The sequence below is a fragment of the Eptatretus burgeri genome, chromosome 8 (genome assembly GCF_056783735.1).
Source record: "Eptatretus burgeri isolate ZD-2024b chromosome 8, Ebu_testis_v1, whole genome shotgun sequence".
NCBI lineage: Eukaryota > Metazoa > Chordata > Myxini > Myxiniformes > Myxinidae > Eptatretus > Eptatretus burgeri.
Window position 1 is genome coordinate 27,702,927 of NC_140968.1, and position 22,461 is coordinate 27,725,387.

The 22,461-nt window shown below is 45.3% G+C and overlaps 3 protein-coding genes across 9 annotated transcripts in view; 1 reads left to right on the top strand and 2 right to left on the bottom strand.

The window, feature by feature from the left end:
• Positions 1 to 3,281: 3,281 nt before the first annotated feature.
• Positions 3,282 to 4,890, bottom strand: ALG2 (ALG2 alpha-1,3/1,6-mannosyltransferase). The gene has a single exon (XM_085891293.1). It carries the CDS (start codon positions 4,773 to 4,775, stop codon positions 3,552 to 3,554), a length of 1,224 nt encoding a protein of 407 aa, XP_085747419.1. The 5' UTR covers positions 4,776 to 4,890; the 3' UTR covers positions 3,282 to 3,551.
• A 2,556-nt stretch (positions 4,891 to 7,446) lies between these two features.
• On the bottom strand, positions 7,447 to 11,947 carry LOC147021389 (perilipin-2-like). Of its 3 annotated transcripts, none has more exons than XM_085891299.1 (6): positions 11,745 to 11,947; positions 11,484 to 11,582; positions 9,938 to 10,133; positions 9,512 to 9,594; positions 8,069 to 8,321; positions 7,447 to 7,954 (listed from the first exon to the last, which is right to left on the bottom strand). In XM_085891299.1, the coding sequence occupies exons 2-6, from the start codon at positions 11,520 to 11,522 to the stop codon at positions 7,605 to 7,607; spliced, it is 921 nt and encodes a 306-aa protein (XP_085747425.1). In that variant the 5' UTR covers positions 11,523 to 11,582; positions 11,745 to 11,947; the 3' UTR covers positions 7,447 to 7,604. The 3 variants fall into 3 exon arrangements, with proteins under 3 accessions (XP_085747425.1, XP_085747426.1, XP_085747427.1); XM_085891300.1 differs by having other exon boundaries at positions 11,825 to 11,941; XM_085891301.1 differs by lacking the exon at positions 11,484 to 11,582 and having other exon boundaries at positions 11,825 to 11,927.
• Positions 11,948 to 12,172: 225 nt separating this feature from the next.
• Positions 12,173 to 22,461, top strand: part of LOC147021390 (PC4 and SFRS1-interacting protein-like) — a 63,644-nt gene continuing 53,355 nt past the window's right edge. For 2 of the 5 annotated variants that reach the window (XM_085891294.1, XM_085891295.1), the window contains exons 1-6: positions 12,173 to 12,622; positions 16,168 to 16,244; positions 18,177 to 18,315; positions 19,468 to 19,677; positions 20,388 to 20,468; positions 21,899 to 21,956. In XM_085891294.1, coding sequence (XP_085747420.1) covers positions 12,545 to 12,622; positions 16,168 to 16,244; positions 18,177 to 18,315; positions 19,468 to 19,677; positions 20,388 to 20,468; positions 21,899 to 21,956 — 643 coding nt within the window. In that variant the 5' untranslated portion in view covers positions 12,173 to 12,544. Of the gene's footprint in view, positions 12,623 to 13,707; positions 15,904 to 16,167; positions 16,245 to 18,176; positions 18,316 to 19,467; positions 19,678 to 20,387; positions 20,469 to 21,898; positions 21,957 to 22,461 lie in introns of those variants that run through there. The other 3 variants (XM_085891297.1, XM_085891298.1, XM_085891296.1) reach the window with 3 other exon arrangements.

A 22,461-nucleotide genomic window follows, 5' to 3' on the forward strand; every position in this document is an offset into this window, starting at 1 on the left:
CGCTTGCTGGCGAGCACGTGAAGAATGCTGCGAGCAGAGTGTTGTGTGAAAGTGAAGATGTAAAAAATCCCATCTATAAAATAACGCACAGCGCACGTACACTTAGTTCCCATTAGACACAGGGGATGGATTCTAACTAAAAACACATGCTTACCGATATAACTGATCTATAGGGACTCTGGCTGCTGTGTGCAGTAAGCTTCCAAATACATAACAATACCAGGTGGGGTTGACTCGGCCTGTCATGGTTGACTCGGCCTCGGCCTGTCAATACCAGGTCGGCAAAATGAGTGCCAGCTTGCTGGTATCCTGTGTCGGAGTGGCGACCCATCCAGGATTGTGCCCAATAACCAAGGAATCTACTGAGGCAGCACCAACGCTCTGCACAGAGTGTGGTCCCAATGTATGGATGAAATTGAATTTAGAATGGGATTAAAATAAGTTCAATTCAAATCAAATGGAAGACCAAATAGGTAAAGTCCTGCATTGGAGTTATCAGAAGGAACACAAACAAGCAAAAAGCAAAGATGATGTCATCAGGAGGAACCTGGATAGGATTCACATTTCAGCTGCTACTCCTCAACCATCAAACTCATCCAAGTGAGTCTTATTCCAAAAAAAATATAAAAAACCCACATCAAAAAATTAAATAATTATGGCTGTCAGTTGATCTGTCTGATCAAGTTGAAATTTAAAAGATGTATTCTCCATCACTACGAGATCATAATTATGAAGTTTCATGGCGATTGATTAAGCGATTCCAGAGAAAACGTTATTTAACATTCTTCTTCAATCCAATATGGCTGCCAAACCATGTGACCTTTCAATTATTCCTCAACAAACTTGAACACCAAAGGCTTGGGGAACATTTGTGTGAAGTTTCCCTTCGATCTGTGCAGCCGTTCTGGAGAAGATTTTTTTATAGGTTTCAGGGTAAATCCAATATGGCTGCCAAACCATGTGACTTATGTCATATGTGTGAACCTTTTGTTCCTCATGGATAGGTCATACATGTAAAGTTTCACATCAATCTGTTCAGCCACTTCAGAGAAGATAATTGAAGGTGTTTTTTTTTATTTTATTCTTTAAACAATACGGCTGCCAAATCACGTGACCGATGACATCAATTTTTTTTCTGTGAACAATTTTATCACTAGATGACCCTCATAAATTATCATACTGATCAGATGTAACGTTCTACATATGCAATTATGATTTCATAATGAAGCACCTATGACATCATAAACAAAAATATCACTTATTCCCCATGAGGAGTACTTGCCGTGTGCAAAGTTTCAATTTTTTTTCCTTGGTGCAGTTTCCTCTCCCCTTAAACCCATCCAATCGAGATACAGAGGTCCAAAGTTTTTCCGTTTTTCCGACATGGCTGCCACACCACATGACCAATGACGTCATAATTATCAATAAAACAATGTGTATGAGTCATCGCTCCTATGGTGAAAATAGTCTCAATTCGACGAGTTGTTACGGAGACAAAAATAAAAACACAAAAGTTCTGTGCGGACAAATAGAGACAAGCCGGTAGGCGGCGATGGGTTGCGGAGCATGGAAATGATAAGATATAGAGAAAAATATGTCATATAGCGGATAGGGAATCACATTAAGATTATGCATATCAAATCTCATCCAGTTCCATCTACTGATAACTACTCGGTATCCATTTGAGTGAAAAGTACCGAAAACGTGGTTTGAAATCAGAAATCCCCAAAGTTTGAGGGGGTGCTGTGGGTGAACAAAGATCTAAATCGAAAATCCGGCTCGATCGTTCGTGCACAATGTATTCCAGACGATTAGTGTGAATTTTCATGACCATCCGACCATAACCCTAGGAGGAGTAGCTTTTGGCAGAAGGCACCTCCAGCTCTCGCATATTATCGATTTTTGCACTAATTGACCTTTGATCCCTGACCGAAGCGAAATCGGTCAATATGTCCTGAGGCAAAGTTGTAGTACTCATTGAGTACCATGAACCTGCAAAGTTTCATTCGTATCGATGCACTCACCTGGTCGCTAGGGGGCCTTCAATTTGCCAATTTTTGCGCATACCCTAATTGTAGGGGGTGCTGCGGTTAAAGTATTCCATATCTCACAAAAACCGGAATATATTTGATAGAGCATCACCTGTAGATCATCCGTGCCAAATTTCATAACCCTACGTGGGATAATGGCTTTCGGAATTGATTTCGCATGAACGGTACCGATTTTGAAGGTTTTTCGATTGTTGCTAGGGAACCAAAGCGTCCCTAGCAACCATCACAATTTCCAAAGCACTAGGTTATAAGATGTACCAACCACCCAAGATTGGTCAAAATCTGCCCACGTTTACTACCAATTATGCTGATGACAAACGAACAAAAATCCAAACAAACAGACAGAATTACTGACAATAAGGGTCACCTATTTCGGCGACCCAACAGACAGACAAATGGACCCAAATGTAATACCCTCTCCTCCAGCAAGGGTAAAAATAATAATTCAGAATCACAAATATATCGTACAATTTAATGTAAAATAAATAAAATGTATTTCTTTTTGGGCTTTTTGAGAAGAGGAAGTTGAAGTATAATGGAAGAAAAATGTGAAGAGGATGACATTTGGGATAAAGGAAAGATTGCGTGATAGACTTTAGGCCTCGACGTGATGTAGCTGTGTCCTGAGGCCTCGACAGACAATCGCAGATTTTTCATGACAGTCGAGAAGATGAGGATAAGACACCGGAATTGTCCCACAATTAATTTGCAATTGGTCACTGGCTTTGACAGCAATATATATATTTTTTCTATTAAAGACCCTGGATATCAAAACCATCGCTGTAGTGTCCATCTTGTTTACCCCCGTGTACCACACCTCATCCCTCTCCCTTCCACAGATCTCATGTCTCTGTTCACCATTATTTTGTACTTCTCTCTCCTGCCTTGTTACATGGTCCTTGGGTTAGCTCTTACACGAGTCTCGACATGGTACACAAAATAAATACAATAAAAAGCTACATATATCAAATAAAGTTCGAAATGGAGCACCTCATCACCATTAGAGCATTTAGATTGCCTCAGATGTGGCACGAAATGTGAATTGTTGCTCCCAGCTTGCCTGCTCGATGCCAGAAGACACCATTTGAATTTTTGCCGCCTCCATCCCGACTGGGGTTAGAATCCCATGCGGGCACGGGCGACATCAGAATCCCAATCGACAACACCGACGAAATGATGAGGGAAATGTCACCCCTTCGTGAAATCTTCAAGCAACACAAAAGAAATGTGTGAAGAGGAAAAAAAAATTTACTCCATATTTTACATCCATCCATTGACATTGTGCACAGTCAATCATGACATTCCATGGCAGAGAGTAATTAAATAATTGTACATTATCATCACCGTGCCTCAATTTTTTGATCAATAAACTGTCCACAAAGTACATAACCAACAATATATAATTAATAAAGTTTTTTACAAATCTTGGAATCATTCCAAAACACGTCTGGTCCTCCACCAGCACCATGGGACTGTCACATCAGCCTGGAAACCCTGTCCTCAAGCTCTTGCGGAGCAGCTGCGCACCAGTGCGTCCAACTTGCGGCCAAACGCAGCAGGTGAAAAACGAGCGGCCACCCTTTCCTGGCCGGCCAGACCCATCTTGTGAGCCAGCCCGGGATCTTGGAGCAGTCGGAGCAAGGCGTCGGCGAACGCTTTTGGTTCAGGAGGACAAAGGACACCAGTCACGCCATGAGCGACGGTCTCGCACGGACCGCCCGAACAGACCGCCACGACGGGCTTGCCCGTAGCCATGGCTTCCAGGGGCACAATACCGAGGTGCTCCCGAGACGGTGTGTACACCACGGCGGTGGCCGCACCGAGCAAGGCTCGTTTCACGCGCTCCGAGGGCGAGCGGAGCAGAGTGACCGAATCGGACAGGTGCAGCGAGGACGCCAGGTCACTAAGCTCGGCGAACACCTGCGCGTTCTCGGGTAGTCGTGGATCGAAGCCGCCCGCCTGGACCAGGTGCACCTTGGCCCACTCGTCGGGCGACAGCATGTCCCGGAGCTCGGCCATGGCCTCCAGAGCCAGGGGCAGCGCTTTCTTGCGCTCGTAGCGGTTCACAGACAGGAAGAGCGCGGTCTTCCCCCGCGGGACTTGAGAAGGGACATCGGAGGCGAGACCCTGGCGCAGGAGGGACGCGTCCACGCACGGGTACAGCACTTCGGGGGAACGACGAGCCACTGACGGGAAGGTCTCTCGGAGGACGTCGGCGGTGAACTTACTGTTGACGAGCAGCCGGTCGGCCGCGGCCGTGGTCCGCTCCTCCAGCCAGTCGATGGGGGCCCGGTACAGGCGACGCCACGGCGAGTCGTGACTGCTGAGCAACAGGTCGGGGAAGTGACAGTAGAAAATGACCCGCGCGCTGTTGCGCAACCGGAGGAGGGGCACGCAGGCGGAGATCTGGTCGCAAAACGCCACGTCGTACGTGTCGCCGCTGAGCAGGGACACGTAGAGCGCCAGGTAGGCCATGCGGAGGTACGCGCACAGCGCCACACCTCGTCGCAGCACGCTGCGAGGAAGCCAATCCCCGGCGGTCACCACCCGCAAAGAGCCGTCTGTGGTCTCGGGGAAAGCGTGCCGCGGGTCGTGATGAGAGGTCCACACCGTCACGTGGTGTCCGGCCGCCTGCACGGCCAACGCCGCATCCACCACAAGACGCTCTGCTCCGCCGATACCCAGATCCGGATGAACAAACACCACCCTCGCCACCCCAGCCATCCTTGCTCTCCCCTCTCCTCCCTCTTCTTCTTCTTCTTCGATTTTGGTGACGTATTCAAAGCCGAAAGACTATATACACCACCGAACTCAACACCCCAATCTGCTTCTTCTTCTTCTTCTTCTTCTTCTTCTTCTTCTTCTTCTTCTTCTTCTTCTTCTTCTTCTTCTTCTTCTTCTTCTTCTTCTATTTTAATGACGTATTCAAAGCCGAAAGGCTCTATATACACCACCCAACGAAAAAAAACCCAATATTCTTCTTTTTATTCAATTTTGGTGACGTATTCAAAGCCGAAAGACTCTATATACACCACCGAACTCAACACCCCAATCCGCTTCTTCGACTTTAATGACGTATTCAAAGCCGAAATGCTCTATTTTCACCACCGAACAAAACAACCCAATATTCTTCTTTTTCTTCAATTTTGGTGACGTATTCAAAACCGAAAGGCTTTATACACACCACCTTACGAAAACAATCCAATCTTCTTCTTCTTCTTCTTCAATTTTGGTGACGTATTCAAAGCCGAAAGGCTCTATATACACCACCGAACGAAACACCCCAATCTTCTTCGTTTTCTTCGATTTTGGTGACGTACTCAAAGCCGAAATGCTCCATATACACCACCTAATTAAACAATCCAATTTTCTTCTTCTTCGATTTTGCTGACGGATTCAAAGCAGTAAGGCTCTAGATATGCCACCTAACGAACCAACCCAATCTTCTCATTTTTCGATTTTGGTGACGGATTCAAAGCCGAAAGGCTCTATATACACCACCGAACGAAACACCCAAATCTTCTTCTTCGATTTTGGTGACGTATTCAAAGCATTAAGGCTCTATATACGCCACCTAACGAACCAACCCAATCTTCTTCTCCTTTTTCGATTTTGGTGACGGATTCAAAGCCGAAAGGCTCTATATACACCACCTAACTAAACACACCAATCTTCTTCGATTTTGGTGACGTATTCAAAGCCGAAATGCTCTAAATACGCCACCTAACGAACCAACCCAATCTTCTTCTTCTTCGATTTTGGTGACGGATTCAAAGCCGAAGTGCTCTATATACACTACCGAACGAAACACCCAAATCTTCTTCTTCTTCGATTTTGGAGACGTTTTCAAAGCAGTAAGGCTCTATATACGCCACCTAACGACAGGACCGAATCTTCTTCTTCTTCGATTTTGGAGACGTTTTCAAAGCAGTAAGGCTCTATATACGCCACCTAACGACAGAACCGAATCTTCTTCTTCTTCGATTTGGTGACGGATTCAAAGCCGAAAGGCTCTATATCCGCCAAAATGAAACAACCCAATCGTATCAAGGGAGCCTTCCTATCATCTGATGAGTGATCATATATCAGGGCCTACGGGCCCATGAAGACCAATTTCGGGGAAGGAATTGACATTTGCTTCATCTTTGCAACACTACTGCCGCGGCTGATAAACAAGCTCAAATGAGCAAAGATCCTCGTCCTCTTAATGATGACGTCATAAAAACGAATATAACGTCATTGTGATGTATCAGGTTTGCGATAAATTATCTGTGCTAATGCCCGGCTTGATTCCCGCAAACAAAATTCAAACAGCTTGCCTAGTTTCGGAGATAATGGTATAGGCGATTTCCATTAGCGGCGATATTATGACGTCAACTTTTTTTCTAGGAAGAATTCCCCAAATTGGAGATGGTTACTGCCTGCGCTTGGGTTTTCTGCATATACATGGCAAGTTTCACGAAGATCCGATAAAAACTCTGGGTTGTGAAACAAAAAGTCAAAAAAATAGGAATGACGTCATAAAAATTGATATGACGTCATAGTGATGTATCGTATGTGCGGTAATTCATCTCTGCTAATGCCCTGTTCGATTCCCGCAAACAGAATTCAAAAAGCTTGCCTAGTTTCGGAGATCACTTTTAGGCGATTTCCATTAGCGGAGATATTTTGACGCCATAACTTTTTTTCTCGGAGGAATTTTCAAAATCGGAGATGGTTACTGTCTGCGCAGGGTATTTTTACATGTATACGCCAAGTTTCAGGAAGTTTCGATGAAAACTGTAGGATGTGAAACAAAAAAGTCCACAAGAAGAAGATGAAGAACAACAACGTGAGTAAGACTTCGAGATCCTCCACGAGGACCTAAAAATCGCACAACTACTACTTCCTCCGTTTGACAAAGTTTCGTACGTACTACTTTACAGAATCCAGGGTACCTGTTACTCCACCGGTAAAGTATATCCGCAACACCTGGATGACGTATTGTCATTCCTCGAACAGCCACGACCTTGCAACGTCGTACCTGAAGGGCGTTGCAAGTTCAAAATGTCAAGTTCTCAGGTGAAAATCCAACCCATCGATCTGTAAAAAGTCCAAACGGTTCAACTTCGACTCAAACGATTTGGGGACAAGAGATCAATAATTAACACAGCTTTCTGGATTTAAATCAGCGGTGAAATTAACAGGACGGTGGTTGAGGGAATCCCAGTAGGAAGCAAAGACAAGCTGACGTTTCGGGTGTGAACCCTTCGTCGGAGCAAGAGAGGGACGGACGAAGGGTTAACGTCCGAAACGTCAGCGAGCTTACCTCGAGCATCCAGTTGATTTCATCGATTGCTCTAACGCTCAGCCTTGATAACTTAGAATGATGCATTTCCAACTGAAATCAAGAAAACATGTTTCTCTTCTTTATTGCACACAAACGTGTCAAATCAAATCAGTCAAGTTTAATAATCCAAATCAGGAAAAATTACTCCGACCTCAACAAAAAAAAATCACAACTACAAAGTGAGCAAAACAACTTCTATATTCTCAGCAACATTGTGGAATGAACTACTCAGATGGTTCATCAGTAGAGACAACAGACATTTCCAGAGAAACATTAGTTGAGGACTCTTGCTCAGGCTCCGGCTCCGGCTCCGGCTCAGACACCGGCTCCGGCTCCGGCTCCGCACCCAAGACCCGGTTAAGTGGTGTTTTCTGGATAATGTAATCTGATGTGGCATTGAGAGACTTGCGGACGCGAGTCACACGAGCACGACTGGTCTTTGCCACATGCTCGATACCAGCCGCAGATTGCCTGTAGACTCGGCGTCCAGCCTTGCTGGATACTGCAGCGAGGCGCTTATAATAAGCAATGGTCACAGAGCTTGGTGTAGACTTCTCCACAGCCATTTCAACTTCTGCAAGGAAACAAACAGCAGGCATTAAACTCATATGCCATAAAAAATTATATATATATATATATATATATATATATATATATATATATATTGTATTCAAAAACTCTGGCTTGCCTGGTTCATCTGCGGAAGCTGGCAAAAACCTCTCAACGTACTGCTCCGTCCGAGATAGGAGCACGTCAGCCCCGGACACCACGACACGGCCAAGCCGTGTACCCAGGAGGACATCAGTACCACCGACCACAGCCTGTTTGGAACGTTCTACACCCCCTTCAACCTGGGACTTGGTTTGATCCAGCACGCTGTTCACCTGCTTTTGGGCACTTTGAAATGTGTCCGAGAGGTGTTCCTTTGTCCCGGTAACGACCTAAAAACAAATCAATCGATCAATCCTTTAATAGTGGCAGATTTACCCATCGCATCGAAACGTGGTTACGACCTCCACCACCTAAGGTGGACCGAGGTTGTGTTTTCACCAGTCTGTCCCTTTGTCTGTGAGCAGGATATCTCAAAAATCGTGGACGGATTCGGACGAAATTTGGTGGGCCGGTTGGGAGTGTGACGAGAACTCATCGATTAGATTTCGGTGAAGATCCGGATCCGGATTCTAGAATTTTTTTTTTAAGTGATTCTTCGCCGTTGAGAGATCAGGCCAAAAACGATGTGTTGCGTGATATTTCAAAAATGTATTGGGCCCGATATATTCTCGTGGATCAGGCATTGTGTAGCGGAGGTGTGCGCTCTACCGAGTGTCCTTCTCATTTTGGACATTCAACGGGTATAGTTTGAAGCTGATAAAACTAGAACGGCACTCGGTAGAGTGCATACCTGCACCAGGCTGAAGAGTTTACGTGTTGTATCCCACTGATGGGCCGGATCTGCATCCAGACCGTAACTAAAATCTAATCGGCTTCTTTTCGTCACCGACCCAACCTGTCCACCAAGTTTCAGCCGAATTTGTCCTCAACTTTGAGATATTGTGTTGTGTATCGTTTTTGACCCCAATCCCTCAATGTCGAAGAATCACTTTTAATACAATATAAATTAAATAATTCTCATATCCAGATGCGGATTCAGATCTTCAATAAAATCGAATCAATTCTTCCTCATCACACACTCAATGTGTCCACAACTTTTTGAAATATCGTGCCATATACGAGTTTAGGGTTAGTGACCGTCACACCCTCTCTCTCAATGGTGAAGAATCAGTGTAAAAAAAAATTTGTCATTGGATTCGGATCTTCACAAAAATTGAATGGATTCTTCCTTGTCACACACCCAACCTGCCCACCAAATTTCATCCGGATCCGTGTACAGTTTTTTGAGATATCCTGCACACACAGACAGACAGACAGACAGACAGACAAGCAAACATAACCTCTTTCACCTTCGTTGGTGGGGGTAATCAATTCATAACACCCTATTTATAAAATCTCACATTCATCCCTCGTTTTATTATATCCTTGCAGCAGAGACAACTACCAGCGAGTCAGATATAATTGGTTCAATTTCCATGAATCTTACAGCAGCACCAATTAAACGAGGCAGCTTAAACACCTTGGTGGTTGTTTGGTGAAGGATGGGCACTTTATCTTCCAAGATATCCAGACCCCGGCACGCCAGCTTGTCCACAAACTTTACTGTTGGTAAGACAATTACACGTCACAATGATTACATTTAATGACACCCGACTGATGCAACACATGAATGTGAAATTGCAAAGACCATATATGGTTAAGCTCAAGAATTAAACACCAAGAAGGGATTGCTCAGAGAGAGGGGTGGGTGATGAGTAGTACACGACCTTTAACATACTTCAAACAGCTCACTTTCAAACAACCCCCTCGAACACACTCCCCCCCCTCCACCACCACCACACCCTCAATTACCTTCATGATAACATATCATGGACTTTGGTTGCAGTGTGGCAAAGTAATTATGTACCAGGTTCGATATGTTTTTGGAAATGGCATTTCTACGTACTTTGTGGCTGCAAAAGCCTGGTAAATGGGCGGCTTCCAGTCGCAGCAATTGCAGTCATTCCTGAAATGCTCTGCTCAGCCACATTGCACAGCGAACGCAGGATGGGTCTCGCTTCCTTGCCATTGAGATAGACCGCAACCAACTCACCATAAGCAGAACTCAGCAAAGGTAGCCCGATCAACCTTTGCACGACACTCTGTGGAAGGGGTTTGGGGGTGGGGAGGGGTAAAAGAAGCAGCATTACTCCATCACAAGAAGCATATCATCTGGGCAGATGCTCTGATGGACAGTGCTCAAGAAACATCAAGATCATGAATCTACTACAAATGGATTGTGCGTGTGTGTGATGCTTTTTTTTAATCGATTAATTACGTACGTCTATTAATTAATTACGTACCCTTTTGACCCTTTACATTGCTGAGACCTCTTCGACGTTTCAAGACCCGTTAACACCCTCAAAAGACCCCAAAAGACCTCTATTATTAGGGTTCCTAACATATCATTTTTGTTCAGGCCAGCAAAACGCCCAAGGCCGTGAAGACCGATGAAAATTTTGGTCCGATGGACCAACGGGCCCCCTAAAACCAATCAAACCCTGACAATCTCCGAGAAAACAAAAACCAAAAACAAAAAAAAGGGACCTTGGTGTGAGATCGGGGTGAAACGCGGGCACGTTGGATCAAACGACCTTCTGCACACATTGCGAGCCAATGCAAACAAAGCAAAAGAAGCAAATTTAAACATTTGTTTTTAGATCCTCGTGGAGGATCTCTGAGTCTTACTCACGTTGTTCTTCTTGTGGACTTTTTTGTTTCACAGCGTACAGTTTTCATCGAAACTTCCTGAAACTTGGAATGTGTATGTAAAAATTCCCTGCGCAGACAGTAACCATCTCGGATTTTGGAAATTCCTCCAAGAAAAAAAAGTTATGACGTCAAAATATCTCCGCTAATGAAAATCGCCTAAAAAATTATCTCCGAAACGAGACAAGCTTTTTGAATTCTGTTTGCAGGAATCGACACAGGGCATTAGCAGCGATGAATTACCGCACATTATGATACATCACTATGACGTCATATCAATTTTTATGACGTCATTCCTATTTTTTTGTTTCACAACCCAGAGTTTTCATCGGATCTTCGTGAAACTTGCCATGTATATGCAGAAAGCCCACGCGCAGGCAGTGACCATCTCCGATTTTGGAAATTCTTCCGAGAAAAAAAAAAAGGTTGACGTCATAATATCGCCGCTAATGGAAATCGCCTATACCATTACCTCCGAAACTCGGCAAGCTGTTTGAATTTTGTTTGCGGGAATCAAGCCAGGCATTAGCACGGATAATTATTTATCGCAAAGCTGATACGTCACAATGACGTCATATTCGTTTTTATGACGTCATCATTAAGAGGACGAGGATCTTAGCTCATTTGAGCTTGTTTTTTTTTTCCACCCCCTTTTTAATGGCTGTTCAGATGATTTCATCCACAACGGTACGTCATCGGTATAGAAACAATGGAAATTGTGACGTAAAGATCAAAACAAACACCTTGTCGTCGACGCGTCCCCCCTCGATCCCGAGAGCCATTGCGTCCAACAAGAGGTTTCACAAGATGATGATGATGATGATGAACCAGCGACTGAAAATCTGAAGGATCAAAGATGAGGATCGAGGAGGTGAAACAAAGCAATGCTGATCACACACGGCGAGAGAGAAAAAGAGAAAAAGAGAAAAAGAGAAAAAGAGAAAAAGAGAAAAAGAGAAAAAGAGGTGATGCAACAAACAAACGAGCGCTTCCACACTACCTACCTATACCACCTGTAGTCTCGTATATCTACCTGGATTTACCACGACAACCACCAAAAAACCCACGGGTTTATCCAATCCACCACCACCTGGCTCTGGGAACTCCGGCTCATGCGCTCTCTATATATATATATATATATACGTATATATATATATATGTACGTGCACGCGCTCCACGCGGGACACGTGACTGCGCTGACGTCACGCGCGCCGTCTCCTTTGACCTAAATCTTTCTTCTCGACGGTTCATTCATTCCCCCTCCCCGTCGGCCCGTTGTCGTAATTGCGGTGAGCGTTGATGACGTTTATCCTGTTGCCATGGTGATAGAGCAATTTGGATTTATTTATTTATTTATTTTGATGGGGTTTTTTTTTTTCCTTCCCACCCTCTCGGGGACAATGATAATAAGCAGCGCGGCACGCCCCGTTCGTGCCCAGAGTCACGTGACGTACGGCGCACGGCGGCCGTCCGTGCTCACGTGACTCGCATTGGGATTCGAATGAGCGAATTATCACACGCTCACTGACGGGACGCGTTGGGATGGATTGAAACGCTCGGAAGGATATTTTTCTACAGCACGAGTCCGGCGCCTCGGGACGCACGAGTCGGTAGTCGTGTCGGTGTCGAACGAACGATGTCCGTGTTGTTAATATAAAAAAGGCCGCGTGTTCGTACCGGTCCGTGCCGACTAGGCCGCGTGTTTCCGGCCGCTCGCCTAGCGGACGCTCCTGGGACTCGGCCTACTCGGCCTACTCGTCGTGTCGAGGTCTCTCACACCGGTCCACGGTGTTGTGCTTGCGAGATGAGCCGGGATTACAAATACAAGGCCGGTGATCTCATCTTCGCCAAAATGAAGGGGTATCCGCACTGGCCCGCTCGGGTGGGTAAACCCTACGGCCTCGCCTAGATTTCGAACCGCGGTCTGTGCGCGCTAGGCCTCGGGCGTCGGCGCGAAATTTCCCACAGAGGCGTCGCGCAGTCCTTCGGTCTTGATGAACCACCGTGACGATAGATCTCTCGGAGGAGGAGGAGGAGGAGGGTGTTTGGTGAAACCCCAACGAGGGGTCGACACCGGCGTGTTGTAAACTGCCGTCCTGGCGATTCGCGGGCTCGACGTTCAGTGATCGAGTGTGTCCTGCGTCGGATACATCAGCGAGCCAAGGTTCCGGCTATACCGGCGTTTGTTTGTGGTCATAATGAAACATCCCATCCTGCCTTTGGTAAAGGGTAGGCCATTGTGTTTCGGTGCCCTGGCCAAATTCTAGCCACTACCTGTTGGGTGCATCCCCACCAGCTTGGAGCGCTGACACCCCCCCGTGGACATAATGAAACATCCCATCCTGTCTTTTGTAAAGGGTAGGCCGTTGTGTTTCGGTGCCCTGGCCAAATTCTAACCCGACCTGTTGGGTGCATCCCCACCAGCTTGGAGCGCTGACTCCCACCCTCCCCCCAACCCCCTGAGGACATAATGAAACATCCCATCCTGTCTTTGGTAAAGGGTAGGCCGTTGTGTTTCGGTGCCCTGGCCAAATTCTAGCCCGACCTGTTGGGTGCATCCCCACCAGCTTGGAGCGCTGACTCCCACCCTCCCCCCAACCCCCTGAGGACATAATGAAACATCCCATCCTGTCTTTGGTAAAGGGTAGGCCGTTGTGTTTCGGTGCCCTAGCCACTCCCTGTTGGGTGCATCCCCACAAGCTTGGAGCGCTGACCCCCCCCCCTCTTTGGACATAATGAAACATCCCATCCTGTCCAGTAAAGGGTAGGCCGTTGTGTTTCGGTGCCCTGGCCAAATTCTAGCCACTACCTGTTGGGTGCATCTCCACAACTTGGAGCGCTGACCCCCCCACCCCTCCCCCCCGTACACATAATGAAACATCCCATCCTGCCTTTGGTAAAGGGTAGGCCATTGTGTTTCGGTGCCCTGGCCAAATTCTAGCCCTACCTGTTGGGTGCATCTCCACCAACTTGGAGTGCTGACCCCCCCCCCCCCCCCTCCCCCCTACCCCTGGTGTTTCAAAGGACTGGTTACCTACTGGGTTCGAACGTGGTGCAGTCCAACCATCATCCTTCAACGCACTTGTCTGACTTACCTGGAATGATGTCACATACACACAATCTTGCTCGCTTTGGACATTGTACAACTCGGTTCCATTGTCGCGCGAAATCCTCATTGTATTGTCTTTTGATTGTGCAATTTTTAATCGATCACTATGATTCACAGCAACGTATGAGTTTTTAGAATCCACCTGCATTGCATTGCTCTCTGAGAGATCTCTGAATGAATAACCCTGTAATTTGTGTTAAAGTACACACACGTGTGTACCGGTGTGTTTGTCCTGAACCGCTCGTCGATGTACCTTGGATCGGTGTTCAGGATGATAACAATGCTTTGTGTTGTTTGTGCGTTGTAGATGGGTGACACAGGCGATTGTTGTGACATGCACGTACAAATGTCTGAAGTTGTGTTTGTGTTAAAAGTTTTTTTTTTGACAGTAACAGCAACAGCAACACTTCAGAAAATTCCAGTGAACGGTATTCAAGGTGTGAGGTCCTGGGATTGAGGCATTTGGATTTGATTTGATTTGAGTTGGATTTTGATTGGATTTTTTTCAATGGATTACAGGCTTTGTTGGTGTTTACAACCTATTGGCATCACATGTTTTTATCCAAGGACGGGCCTTATCTAAACGAGGTTGGTCTCTGATTAGAACCTAGCTTGGACACGAAAGGGGGGGGGGGTCTTTGCTCCCATTAGCTCTCCAACTTGCTGTCCAACATGGAGCTTGCAATTAAGATGGCCAGCATGAGAGCATAAATTGATGTCATTTGGTTTTTATCATACTAATCCGACTAAATTACATAATTTGGTGTCGCCTGTCTGTCTGTCTGCGATACATTCGCTCATTACTTGTCCAATCTCAACCAACCTGGACAGGAGGACAAAGGGTCGCACTCTGGAGGTTGTCGTGACTTCATTTGCCCCTCTCCCCAAGGGGGTTTTTTCCACCTTGGGTGAAATCTGTGTTAAGGTGTGTAGATGGCTTGCAGTGGCATTTTCTCAAGACCTTTTTTAATAACAGTAACTAGCCTGGTGTTGGCTACGTGGTTAGGGTGGCGGCTTGGGATCCTCGGATCCTGAGTTCAAGCCCCATTGGCCGCTGAATTAAAATACACCAGGAGGTTGACAAAGTCTGTCATCCTTCCGAGGTCGGCAAAATGAGCACCAGTGTACTGGTAAGGGGGACACTGCATCAGCGGCATAGCCGTGTCCCAACCAATGATGCAACCAGCAGCCATAGGCTGCGAGAGAGAGATAGAGAGATAGATAACAGTAACTCGAAGGGCATTCGGTAGAGCGCATACCTCCACCAGGTTGATTCATTTACATTTTGTATCCCACCGATAGGCCGGATCTGGATTTGGACCCACACAAAAATTTTACCAGCTTGTTCTTGTCACTTGACCAACGCATCCACCAAGGTTCGTCCGAATCGGTCCACAACTTTTTGAGATATCATGCTATATTTCTTTTTTAGCCCGATCCCTCACTGGTGAAGAATCACTTAAAAAATTTCTCGTATCCAGATCTGGATCTTCACCAAAATCTAATCGGTTCGTCATTGTCACATACCGAACCTGTCCACAACTTTTTGAGATATCCTGCACGCAGACGGACAGACAAAGAAACAGACAGGGGTGAAAACATAACCTCCTTCCACATTTGGTGGTGGAGGAAATAACACTAATGATAATTAGCATAATGTTAATTTTATTACAAAACAATATTAATACTAATAATAATAACCCCCCCCCCTCCCCAAGGAGCGTTCCTCCTTGGATTAACGTGCATAAATAGCTTATCGTGGCGTATTATGGGGAACACCTCCGAGAAGTAAAAAATATCGATAAACCACAAATACGTATGATTACATTTTTAAACAGTCGCTACTGCTGTTTACCACTAAACTGAAAGGGAGGAAACCCGACGTTCTTGAAGCATTATATTCTTGTTGCGTCCCCCCACAGATTAACGGACCTGAGCCTAGATTTACTGTAATCGATATATCCCAGAGAGGATAATAACATGGTCCTTCCTGCTGCTGCTGTTGCTGCTGCTGCTGCTGCTGTCGGGAGTGGTTGTACTCGTTCTTCAAAATGGTGATGGGAATTGACAATAAAGAGTCTGTACATTAACACGCGTCGAACAAGGACGAGGACATTTGTACATTTCTGCATTGATCGACGTGTTTCTGTATGTCATTTTTATCTTGGGATTCCAGCATCATGTGCTCAGATTGAAACGCCAAATGGGCCCCCCACAAGTTGTGCCAATTTACTAGATCTTCTTTTGATTACACTTGATTGTTGTGCTCTGATGATGATTATTTCTCTGTGTTGTTTGGGGGGTTTTTTTGGTCCCAGGTTGATGCTGCTCCAAGTGGGGCTGCAAAGTCTCCTGGAAACAAATATCCAATTTTCTTCTTTGGAACCCATGAAACGTAAGTAATAGCCAAGTACCTGTGAGTTGTGTAGACTGGTAACTAGAGAAAAATACTTTGATTATTATAATTTATTTGTTTTGATACAGGTAAATGCGGAGCATTCGATTGCTTATCATGCTCCTGTTTGAATGTAAAGTGTATTTGCCGGAGTTGGGGGTGGGGGAATTTTTTGAAAGGAGCATATTGTGACGTCCACGGGACTTGAACAGTCCCGCCAACGCAGAATGAGCCGAAACGATGGAGGCGGTTTATTTATTTATAACCCAAACATGGCGGTTCTAATCGCTCTACCGCAAACGGGACGAGGAAGGTGGCACAAGTCACTTTTCACTGAGTTGATGATGTTTATTCCTTTTTACTATTAAGCAGAAATAACAAGACTCGGCAAGAAGAGGGATCCGGGGCGATTCGACGGGATGGTGTGGGATCGGGCATGGGGAAAAACACAGACAATTCCAATGAATATATAGAGATCTCAAACCTTCTAAGGCGCCAAGCACACACACACACACACACACACACACACACACACACACACACACACACACACACACACACACACACACACACACACACACACACACACACACACACACACACACACACACACACACACACACACCGTAGCTATTTCTGGTGGTCAGGCTGGACCGTGGTGTGGACGCAACTGTCCCTGGATCGGCGTCGGACGAGCCGGCCTTGCTCTCGCCAGGGGGGCTAGAGAAACCGCGGTGCTGTCGACCTCCTGGTCCTGGCCCAAGTCCGCCCACAGCTGCCAGGGAACCAGCTCCGGCGCCAAGCCGCGAGCAGGAGAGGGAGGCAGGTCCGCCCGCCGCCCGACCCCGCACTCCGAGTCAGCAGAACCCCAGAGCCAACCAAGGCGAGGCACGAGGCTCAGCAAGGCTCCAAGACACGATCAAGAACACGATCGACTCACCACAACAACAAGGACGCTCTCTGCCGCCAGGGAACCACACCAAAAAAACACAATCTTTTGATTGTAATCTTCTTCCTCTTCCTTTTCGACCCCGAACAAAACCTTTTATCCTTGGTTCTCGTCACTTCCAATCGAGCCGTTTATTGGCCCACCGCCATCGCCTTCTGCCAATCGTTATCACGGGGCGGAGCCATCCGCTGCACTGTCCTGTGACGTCACGGCCAGTCTCCAGAGAATACCAAAAAGGGGTTTACGCAGACACACTTACCCTATCCCGTGTCCCTATCTAATTACGTGACAATTATCATTTCCCCCCCTTGAAGAAATGAACATTTACTAGACAACTTATCACCACTGAATTGCTACTTATCACCACTGAATTGCTACTTATTACATCGAGATCCTGGTAAACTCGAACAGCATGGCATACCTAATTAAACATCCTAATTACCCTTTGAATGCATACCCGCCCCCCTCAAACGTAACAATATATTGGAAAGTCGGGAAATGCTTGATCACCTTACGAGGAACTAACAGGAGATTCGTGCTGTTAGACCATAGCTTTATACAATGATGTACGTGAATGGATGGATAACCCTCCACCCTCTTCCGTGTCCCTTACATTTCACTTCTCTGTGCGACCTCTTTCTTTCCTCCAACCTTCATTACCCTTTCAGTCACTCTTGCGCCCTCCATACCTCTTACCCAGGTTGTCAAATGTAGATGCCCCTAACCTGATGCTTCTCTTAAACTCTGGCACTGTTAATGCTACAGCTGTTTGCAAAAGTGCGTTGTGTTTCAAAATATATCCGGTCTGGTGATTTCACTTTTGAATGACCGTTGTACGATGTCTTCTGCAGTTCATTGGCACACTTTGTCTGTCAAAGTACTTTCTTCGATAAGTAATGCAAGCTGTGTAGTTATGGTAAATGGGTTATCATGTTTTTTTTCACAAACCTCCTTGCAATATATTGTGTCGTCTTGCGTTCCAGGGCTTTCCTTGGAGGTAAGGATATATTTCCTTACAAACAGCACAAGGAGAAATATGCCATTCCGTACAAGCGAAAGGGTTTCAAGGAGGGCCTCTGGGAGATTGAAAACAACCCAATGGTTCAGTTTCTGGAAGACTCGGTGGGTGACACGCACCATGTGGTTATGGTGGTACAGTTTGGTTCGTACGGGTCGCCGCTGCTTTGCGATGGTGCGCATGTCGGTGCTTATTGCTCATTGTCCTTCAGGAGGGGTTGATGAGTCTGCTGGCGGATTGTTTGCCTTCGATAAAGATCAGCCGAGCAAATTGTTAGCACAACCTTTCTTTATTTTTTTTTTTTTTGTAGACATTGGAAACAACCTTGCTGCTTTGCAACCACACGTGTCACATGGCACATCTTTGCGTTGGACTTAAAAAAAAAAATTAAGCCTGCTTATCGAATGCATTTTAACTTTTAAGAAGCACTTGATTTGCTGAATTTCTTACAAAGCAGACATGAGTTTTTTATTATTATTAGGCTTCCAAGCAATACCTTGCTTGGAAACCTATTGTTCTTGTTGTTTTTATTGCTTGCAAATGAAAGTTCCGTTCTCACCATACTGGTGGCATCACATGTTGTTGACCCAAAGTGTGCACACAACCCATATGTTGAGTTGGTTCATAGTGGACTCCATTCAGATAAGTCGCCAATTTAATCACAATCGCACACATACACATACACATACGCTGTCTTTTATTTAATTTTGGGTTGGGTTAATCATGTCTGGAACGTGGCTTATTCGTTTTAGCCGCTTGCCATCCATGTTGATCATGGTGTTCCACTCCCACCCGTTGCTTGTTTCCTTCCACATGTAGGTAGTGCATCAAACCTTCAACTTTCCTGACCTGTGTGTAGTATATGCAGATAACTTGAACATTTCTCTTCCATTAAGAATTGGCTGTAAAATTCTGTGGCTTAAAAACTGCCCGTTTGTTTACCTACACTACCGAAGGTGGACAGAGGTTATATATTACCCCTGTTTGTGAGCATGATATCTCGAAGTTCTCGACAGATTCTGATGAAACTTGGTGGATGACAGGAACAAGCCGATTCGATTTTGATTCAGATCTGGCCTATCAGTGGGATACGAAACGTCAACTGTTAAGTCTGGCGGACGTATGAGCTCTTCAGAGTGCCGCTCTAGTTTTGCATGAAATTTGGATCATTGCAAATTACCATTTGTCCAAATATTTATTTTATCTTCGATTAATGTAGCACGTTGACACGGTCTTTCTGATTGCTGTGAGAGCAGATGGAAGCAACAGAAGAAGCCCACAGTCCTGGTGATGGTTCGAGGAGCCATGAGGAAGAGGAAGTTAATGAACCTGAGGAGGCGGAGGGTGAAGAAGAGCAAAAGGGAGACGAAGAGGAGGGTTGGAGTGAAGAAGAGGGCCGACTGGTGATCGATGAGACGCGAACGCCCAAAGGAGTCGTCAAGAGACAAAAGGCCTCGTCTGGCCGGGTGGGTCGACGTCTGGCGGTAGTAAATGGAAGAATGACATGTTAGGAGTGCAATCGAAATGGGTTCTGTGTTGGTTCAACGGGCTGAGCTTTTGTATTGAAATTTGGACATCAAATCGCCACGGTGCTGGGTATGTGAGTGAGTCATCCGATGCATTCTTTGCAGTGATGCTGCATATGTAGCATCTGCTGTCTTGTTTAAAGGAGTAGACAATTAAAACTTGAAATCTGTACAAAGAGTGCTCATTACTTCACTTTTATTACTTGATAGGTGTTAAGGTTTGTAGGCTTGGGGTGGATGGAGTTTTCTAAAAGATGGATTAAAAGAAGGATAAATCTCTAAGTACAGATCCTGCCATTCATCACAACCTCCTACCAGGTAGATAATACTGCAGTCTATTGGGCATGATAATATTAGTACATTATTGGCCAGCTCGTTCAGCGAAGGATGGTCCGTGAACACGTTCTGAGCTATTTGGCCATCGTTGATGTGGAGCAGATGCACCCCCTTCCCCTCTCCCCTCCACCTCCTGTGAGTAAGCTGTCCACACTTCCTTGAGGCTTCATATCAACTTGAAGCCCTTTCACTGTATTGATACCAGAAACTATGTGCCACAGAGGCTATTGCCTCATGGAACCACACCAATCGGGTGTTGTTGTTACACACCATCCTGTTTGTGATCCACAACATGAATTTTATTTGTTTTGCAGAAAGTCGCAAAGCGATCTTGGAAAGCCAGCGATTCTGGCGGCAGTCGCACTGGCTCTGCAGCTGGTGGTTCGGCTGATGAGGTAAGTCATGTATTTACAAAGGCACTGTGCGCATGATGAGACCCCCCCCTCCCTGAGCAATTCAGGACGCATTTATACTTTGCTTTTGACATTCTAGCAAGTGTTGCACGAGTGCTCCTGTAAACGTTAGTGATGCACGATGAATGAAAATGGTTTCTTTATGAAGAATCCTCGACTCTTGCGTACGATTCTTAGCATATGTCCATCTGTATAAATTTGAGGCTTATTTGCCGATGAAACCAGGAAGTTAAATCATTTGTCTGATCTCATCGTGAAGCTACAACGGAGACGTTAGGCCAAAGACTACTCAAAACAGGCATGGGGGAAGGCAATTTCGCACAAATGTAACTTTCACCATGTTACCACCACATCACCAAGGCACAATGAAAATAACAAACAAAACACAAGATGTCAGTGATGACGTGTAGTACAAACGATATCAGACAATGACAGGGTTCAAAGTTTACAAACGTCCTCCCTCCACTATCCTGGCCCTTATTTCTCAAGCTTGCTCCAACCCCACCCCACCGCTCTTCCATAGGCAATTTCTCTTGTGCATTAAGTCTGAGGGCAAATTGACCCCCAGTGTTGATGTGTTTTTTTTAACGAAGTAAGCCTTACAATCATGTACGTGTAATTTTTACCTCTGCCACCAAAGGTGGACGGAGGTTATGTTTTCTCCCCTTCCTGTCTATCTTTTTTGTTTGTCTGTGAACAGAATATCTCAAAAAGTTATGGACGGATTTGGACAAAACTTGGTGGACAGGTTGTGTGTTTAATAAGAACAAATTGATTAGATTTTGGTAAAGATCTGGACACTCGAGTTTTTCAAGTGATTCTTTACAATTAAAAGTTGGGGCCAAAAATGATATGTAGCATGATATCTTAAAAACTTATGGACGGGAACCTGGTGGACAGGTTGGGTGTGTGACAAGGAAGAATCGATTCAATTTTGGTGACGATCTGGATACGATAATTCAAAAAAAAAATTATTCAAGTGAATCTTCACCATTGAGAGATAGGGCCAAAAATAATATCTCGCATGATGCTTCAAAACGTTGTGGACGAGTTATGATAAAATTTGGTGGAAGAGTTGGTTCGGTGACGAGAACAAGCTGAATCGTTTTTGGGTCAGGTTCGGATTCAGATCCAGTCTACCAGTGGGATACAAAACGTAAACTGTTCAGCCTTGGCGTAGGTATGCACGCCAGAGAAAGCTGTCTCGTAGCATATACCTTTACCTTGATTATTTTATATCCTTTATTAACATTTTAAATTAATGAGTGCAATTTGTCTTTACGAAGTCCGTAACCTTTTCAGTTTAAGTTGGGTTTCTTCCATGGACCACACTAGCACATTGTGTTGTTTGTTAACGAAGTTGACTGCTTTTGTTTAAAACTTATAAATGACTTCCAAATACTTGCTTCCAGGCTACAGATGAAGAGTTGGTTGTTTCAGAAAAGAAGCCAACGAAGAAGAAAGTTAAAGGTAATTTTGTGAGCGTAACATTCTAGTTGGTTCAGTTAGGTATTTGTTATTGTTTCTCATTTGCACTTGAACTTGTCATTGCGATTGTTTTGTTACGTCCAATTGCAGAGCAGATTTCAGAACGTAATTTCAATGGTGACAGGCCGCGAAATTGCAGAATATCCAGGGTCATGTCGAAAAACATAATGCCTCCTATTATTTTTCTCGAAAAGAAGTAAAGACATTCGAATGAAACAGACGGATACTAACATCAATCTTTAATCTACCGTGGTGCATATTTATTTCCCACCCTGATCACCACTTTGGTGCACACATTTCTGCCAACGTTTGAGTAGTTTTGTCATACCATCAGGATATAAACTTTGCGTCCTGCCGACTTAACCAGCATGCCGCAGCGGCCTTTACATAATCGTCAGAAGAAAAGTGCTCTGCACGAAGATGTTAAGTTTGGGGAAGAGATGAAAATATTATGGAGCCATGGTGGGTGCTGTGAGTCGGTGAAACG

Excerpts from the sequence above, each read along its gene's own strand:
- ALG2 (XM_085891293.1), bottom strand. The coding sequence starts at position 4,775 with ATGGCTGGGGTGGCGAGGGTGGTGTTTGTTCATCCGGATCTGGGTATC.
- LOC147021389 (XM_085891299.1), bottom strand. The coding sequence starts at position 11,522 with ATGGCTCTCGGGATCGAGGGGGGACGCGTCGACGACAAG. Across the intron at positions 9,595-9,937 it reads CAGGCTTTTGCAGCCACAAA|TAAAGTTTGTGGACAAGCTG; the intron begins GTACGTAGAAAT and ends TCTTACCAACAG. Across the intron at positions 7,955-8,068 it reads AGCTTCCGCAGATGAACCAG|AAGTTGAAATGGCTGTGGAG; the intron begins GCAAGCCAGAGT and ends GTTTCCTTGCAG.